General features: G+C 39.3%; 1 protein-coding gene across 1 annotated transcript; it reads left to right on the top strand.

The window, feature by feature from the left end:
• Positions 1-1,835: 1,835 nt before the first annotated feature.
• LOC140231688 (D(1) dopamine receptor-like) lies at positions 1,836-6,016 on the top strand. The gene is made up of 3 exons (XM_072311842.1): positions 1,836-1,961; positions 4,275-5,457; positions 5,904-6,016. Exons 1-3 carry the CDS (start codon positions 1,836-1,838, stop codon positions 6,014-6,016), a joined length of 1,422 nt encoding a protein of 473 aa, XP_072167943.1.
• Positions 6,017-7,356: the final 1,340 nt, after the last annotated feature.

Here is a 7,356-nt window from a genome sequence, read left to right as displayed (position 1 = left end):
ATCCCAATTCTGACCAGAATCCTATTTATCTATATGTTATAATTGCCAATGACAGATAACGATACCAGTCAATGAAAGTAAAATTCATTTCCAAGGAATCCGGGCAAGGGGTACAATGTACTTTCATCTCCCTGTCAACTTTCGAAGCAACATTTTTAACACGTGACGTCGCACTATCATTGCTATCTCTCCCGGGGGTGTTTCATAAAGCTGTTCGTAAAGTTACGAATGACTTACGAGCGACTGGTGATCAGTTCTTGCGCTGAATTATGGAAATTCTGATAAGTATAGCACATCAGAACTGATCACCAGTCACTCGTAAGTTGTTCGTAAACTTAACGAACAGCTATATGAAACAGGTCCCCGGAGTGTAAATTACGTATGAGACTTCTGACAGAGGGAGTAAACGCGATCATCAATGACGGCTTGGTAGGGAATTTAGACAAGCAGCACCAAGCAGTCACAGCCACTGAGTAGGGTGGCGTGCTTCACAACCTTGTATGTTGTAGCTGTACTTCCTCCCTCGCGTGACGAGGTGTAAAATTGATCTGCTTCTGACAAAAACACAAAAGAACCCCCCTCCCACACACACACACACACACAGAATACATCAAATTAAAAAATAGGTGAATAACATTTTCCAGGATCAAGCCATGAACGAGAAACCCCACGCACTACTCAGTTAACGCCCCCGAGGGTGAAACATTTCATATCGTATATTCCACATTGTTTCATTGTAATTGACTTCTTGTAAAAGTGTGAATTAGTTATGATGAACCTTGTCATGACGTCATATAACGTCATAAAGTTTTAGGCATATGGTCTTCGATACATTTGCAGTGGAAAGATGTAGGAACTGCATGATGTATACTGGAAGAAGATTTTTATTCATTGATGGATTGAAAATTTAAACAAAAATATTCCGAGGTAAGTGTTTCATAACAAATAAATGTGTATTAAAATGTCAAGGACAGTGTGTTAAACGGTCTTGTCGGGTTTGAAGAAACTCAAACCTTTATGAACTCTCTAAATATTTATGAACTTCATTTCTCAATAGATGTTCATCTTCATCTTTTAGATTATTATGCGCTAAGATGAATGGGAATTATTATTGTAACAATTATCATTATTTTTTTAATGATATCGCCCTCATTTTGTTATTATTCAGTATGAATAAGAAATACTATTTCTTTTAAAATGATATTAATGATTTGATCTTTTTTTAATGATATCGCCCTCATTTTGTTATTATTCAGTATGTATAAGAAATACTATTTCTTATACATACTAAATGATAACAAAATGAGGGCGATATCATTAAAAAAAGATCATATCATTAATATCATTTTAAAAAAGATGATGAACATATTTTGTTTCTTTATTCTCATTGTCACGATATCACGATGCAGCCGGGGAGAGTGGTTTCTCTTGCATAAACAAGAAGACCTAAACAAAGAAATGGTCAAGAAATCAATTGAATGATTTTTCATTAGATTTATCAATCTTCTCATTCTGTCCTCCTCCTCTTCCTCCTCCTTCTCCTGAACACTTTCCTCTCACCTCTGTTGTAGTTCTTTTCCCCTATATATGATTCATAATAATCACCATTATAACAATGATGATGATGATGATGATAATGATGAGGATGAATGTCATTAAATTTTCATTCATGTTATCTCTTACGATAAAAATATTATCTATTTTTACAATAAACTTGTTCACCTCATCTGTATCATGATCCTAATCATCTTTTCTCCACCCCTCATATTCCCCTCCTCCTCCTCCTCCTCCCTGCTGTATCCTGGATACCACAGGTGGCAAGCACAGCGAACTCAATGAGCCTCCCTTTAGCGGTGCAGATCTTTCTCACACTGATTCTCATGGTTGTCATAGTGATGGCGCTCGTCGGGAATGCCATGGTTTGTATTGCCGTGTCCAGGTCGCGCTCACTCCGATCGCAGGTAGGTGTACTCCCGAAGAATACTAATCGATTATAGCAGGGTTTAAATCTTCAAAATGTAGAGAACCATGGTCTGAGATGATGATTGCCTACTGATTGATGTGACCTTCAATTATCAACAATTGTCATGTAATTGCTTTTTCGTCTCCATTGCTGACTTCTATAACCAGATTTTATGTCGACGTTTTCATAATGTCACTCAGTTACATAGCAACCTTTAGATCTCCGACGCGAATGCTAAGACGACGCCCTTTTCCCTGGCAGGACAATGCAATTCTTTGCCGGATAACGTCGCCCTTAGCTTTCGCATCGCAGATCTAAAGCTCGCTGTTGTCATACAATAGGCAACTTTAGATCAACGACGCTGATGCTAAAATGTTGCTCTGCGCATGGCATGCATGTGCGAGACAGCTGTTCCAAACAGGCCAGTTCACATTTCCACTTAGCGCATGATCAGAAAAGGTAATTATTTCTAATTTACTGAGATAAGCATTCTGTAATGCAATGATTATTCTTGTAATTCTCATCTTGCTAGCACATACACCTGACAAACCTTGTACTTTATATTTACCAATTGTAATACATAAAGTCTGTTCATGTATTGAACAGTGTTGAATATAAAACAATTAAATGGATTCCTACCGAAGTGTCAATCCTGCATGAATTCCATACTGCTACATCGGGCAAGCATATGCATTATGACGTTTTGAAAACGAATGAAGTACCAACTGAGAAACCCCCCCCCCCAAAAAAAAAAAAAAAAACAACAACAACACAAAAACACAAAAACAAACAAAACAACAACAACAAACAAACAAACAAACAAACAAAAAACATAAGTTAATTGTGAACTGGCCTATAAATCCCACGTTGTCAAACCCGATAGAGAGGCATGTCATAGCATTAAGGTCACAGATCTAAAGCTGCCCATTTCATCAGATGTGCATAAAAATCGGGCGAATCTTAGTATAAATCCTGAGAAGTTATATCTCAACACCAGTTCATTCGTCGCCTTTGATAACATGCAACGACTTGATGAGCCGAGTTGATGCTGAAGTGATATTTGTAATTCAACGATCTTTGTTTGCTGTGGCTTCTGGCAATCAGTGCTGCAATAATGAAGGACATTGATTTCCCCAATGTGTTGGCGAAAATAATTTGAACGTGCTTCCACCCGCCCAAGTCCCGCTTTATCCTGGTGTGAGACTTCTATTAAAGGCATAATTTACCATTTGCAGATGAAATCATTAGTGCTATAAAATAGTTCTAAAATGTGAGTTAGGGATAGAAACAACCACTGTCAAAATTTGAATCCGTATAATCGATGTTAAGTGTTGTTAAATACACAAAATGTGAACAATAGTTATAATAAAAAATTTTCCAGACTAAACCGTATACAGTTACGGTTTATTGAGAAAAACCCTGATATCTCCTTATATTTTAGGTTTTATTGCAAATATTTCATATGGTAGGATGTTTTATGATACAACAGACCTACACATATGCATCAAATATGATATCTTGAAAATTTTTGAAATCACTGCTCCCAAAGGTAAACTGGACCTTTAACACTGGAGAGTTATAATCAATCGGCGGTGAAAGTATGTGACTTGGATATATAAAGATATGTGTCAAGAAGACACATGGTCGAGAATATCGGACGATAAGTACGAATGATGATGATGATGATAATAATAATAATAATAATAATAATAATAATAATAATAATAATAATAATAATAACAATGGTAATAATAATAATGATAATAATAATAATAATAATAATAATGATAATATATCAATTCATAAAGCGCAAAATCTATAGACATATATTCTTCTGCGCTGCAAAAGCTTCTGATGTGCTTGATGATAATGAACAGTTAAACGAAAAGATGTGTTTTGAGACGCGATTTAAAGACTGCTACGGTTGGGGATTTCCGCACTTCTAATGGTAGATCATTCCAGAGTTTGGGAGCTGCACAGGCAAATGCTCTGTCTCCCAGTGTTACCGCAAATATTGTCATAGAGAGCTAGGATAACCAAATCAAAAATATACATTGTTTGTTTCATTTTCATTCACTCTCCCAAAATGTCTGTTTTAATTTTCCGGGCGTTCAGGGGGAAATGGAATTAATTGCGCAGTGATTTCATCGTTTAAGTGAGATTTATGAGGGAACAGTGACAAATGGGTTCATCCTAGTAAAGATATAGTCTCATATGATGTCTTCATCTGGATTCAAAGAAGGTGTCTGTCAGTAGGTTCTTTCACCTCCTGATATATTTCATTTCTGTGTCGACCGTTTCTTCCATCCAGGTGTCAAATGTCTTCATCGTGAATCTAGCCATCACTGACATGGGGTGTGCAAGCCTCGTTATGCCTTTTTCCCTCGTCTCAGTCTGGCACGATGACTGGATCTTCGGCGGCTTCCTCTGCGACGTGGCCTGTTTCTTCAACTACTGCTTCATCATCGTCTCCATGCTTAGTCTTGCGCTGATCAGTGTCGACCGCCACATCTACGTGGTCCATCCGTTCCGCTACACCAGCCTGATGATGCACAGGAGAGCGATATTGCTCGTGTTCTGTACGTGGCTGGTCGGGTTTGTCTTCGCCGCCGCGCCACCTTTAATGCGATGGGTGATTTACGACAATGCGGAGATCATATGCGCCATTAACTGGGAAAGCAATCACCAGCAGATACTTGCCTATACCATCTCTGCCTTCGTTATCTGCTTCATGTCACCCATCTTTGTCATGGTGTACTCCTACGTCGGTATCTATAAAGTGGCGAACAGTCATGCAAAGCGAATAGCGCCCCCACAGGTGATGGGGTACTTCGTCGACAGAGATCCGGGAAATTCACCGCTGAGCGGGGAAGTGTCGAGTTACTCCCAAAGCGAATTCGCGCGCCAAGAAACTGGACATTCACCTGAGCACATTACCTCTAGGACACCTGGTATGCCACGGCGACAGAAGAAAGACGAACGGGGCAAACATAACACGCCGAGTTTCTACTCCACCAAGGCCATCCGCTCCATTCTCGTCATGATCCTGGCGTACACGATCTGTAACACACCATTTTCACTTACCAAGCTTATAAAGGTCATCAAGATCAACAATGAAGCCGTGCCTTTCTACGTCAACACGGCCGCCTCCTGGTTCGGCTTCATAAACCCCTGCTGTAACCCCATTATTTACTCCATTACGCGGGAAGACTTCCGGTCAGCATTCATCAAGCTCCTCCCAAGATGCATCACGGACAGGCTGACGAGGAGAGCGGAGAGTCACGGCGCAAACAACTCGTGCGCTCAGAGCATCTCGCCGTCAATTAACATCCGGTTCAAATCCAAGGTTCAGGTGAAAATCATTCGAGCAACTCCACAACGGAGCTCCCCAGAGCTCCTTGGGGATCCACAGGATGCAGAAAGGACACCCAATGGCTCGACAGAAAACGTGAATTCAAACAACGGAACGGCCTGTTCTGTTGATGAGAGCCGGAGTAAGCCTAATATTGATAACAGAGGTGTAGGGAGTCACACTACAGAGGAAAAAATTTGTGAACAAAGTGATAATGTTCTTCCTAGATTGAGTAATGACCAATGTGAAAAAACGGGACATAACGTCGAAAATACCATTCCTCGATCGATGTCGACTACGAGTTGGAAAAGGAGTACATCGGCTCGGAGTTTCACCTCCCCTTCTTGTCCCGAACTCCAATGTATAACTGATAATGCGTACGGTCACAAGTATTCGCCATCAGTTTCACCAGTACCCGTGTCCATATAGACAGCTGACAGGAACCAGAGTAAAGTCATAGACAAGCTCAACATACAGGTGTTTATTGGACTTGTAAACGAACCTCTTTTTCCTAAAATATTCGATATCTTTAATTCATACTGTCTGCTGAACATTGTAAGTTGCGTCACGGTGTGTCCATTGTTATAGCACTGCTCCATGGCGTGTCTCACGAGGAAACGGCGCCTTATAGTCCTTCTTGTTACAAGACATGCAGTGACATCACTCACAGCAACGTGCGCCGAATGTCCGTTGAATATTGACGGAACATTCTTGTCTGTGGTTACGATCGACGAGTAGCAGACATTTTCACTCTGAACTCCAACTTCTGTGGTAATTATCCCTTTATGCAGTTGGCTGTGACATCGGGACAAAATGCCGTTACCGAATGACTTCTTGAGTACTTTTTGTTATTGTTGTTGTTGCTTGGATTGACTTACCTTTGACTAATTGGTGCAATGTGAGTGAGCATGCATTAAGCATTGTACACCAGCTTATGGTGTCATTTGAATGAACTAGCGTACAGGGTGTATCATTTTATTGTCAATATTGCCACATCGTCTTTTTACTTTATTTAGAAGTGGTGTGAATGATCCAAGAGACGTTAAAATTAACCAAAGGAACATTGTATTTGGTGCTTCAATGCTTATAAATGCACTGGTGCTATTGTGTATCAAAAAGCAAGTACATGTATGTAAATGTGACAAGCTGTTTTGACCTTTTTGTTAATTAGTAGACTACATCTCTTTCACGTGGTCTGATAAAAACCATTATGATAAGGGCTTGAGAATGTAGCCTGTCAGAGGGGCTGAAATGACTCACGTGTGCCTACCTTATGTGGTGCAAATTTGTGTAGAACAAAAACAACAACAACAACAACAACAAAAGCATACCGGTAACTCTTGCTTGTTGAGCTGTGGCTGCTTGCCGATTGCTTTGTGCAGGGTTTAATACGTTTTACTGAACACAAAAGACTGCTCTGATGTCTGCACGCCCTATTGATGAGAGGCTCCATTGTAAAGCACCTGATTTGAGAGTTTGTAGACCTGTTTCATAAAACAGATAATGCACAGGATTAAGCTAGTGATGTTAGTGGAGATGTCAATGTCGTGCATGATGCGTCAATGTAAATACCTTCCAGCGTGGTACATCTCCACTTACGCTCTCTCACAATCACGTGCGTTATTTGTATAACAACATCACATCCCTATAGACTATTTTGGTTTGGTAGATTCAGCTTCCTTTTGAGAGCAATTAATATACGCATGTGAAAATTGTGTTAACTCAAGATTTATTGTAATATCGGTTTGTTTGTTTTTTTCAATAATGGGAGCATACCGAACTTTTACATGTCGAATTGTAAACCAACAGTCACTGATAGTGTAAGCTGATCAAGATAAATGTCCCAGAGTAACATTATAAAATTATATATATATATATATATATATGTGTATATATATATATATATATATATATACATATAAATATACATATGTATATACATATACATATACATATGTATATACATATATGGGATTAAAAAATATTTGGGACCATCCAAATGTCAGTCAATGGCGGTCACAATGCCATTGTACTTAGATAA

This window comes from Diadema setosum, chromosome 8, assembly GCF_964275005.1.
Source record: "Diadema setosum chromosome 8, eeDiaSeto1, whole genome shotgun sequence".
Lineage (NCBI taxonomy): Eukaryota > Metazoa > Echinodermata > Echinoidea > Diadematoida > Diadematidae > Diadema > Diadema setosum.
Note: the sequence above shows the minus strand (reverse complement) of the source record. Positions and strands in the feature narration are given on the sequence as shown.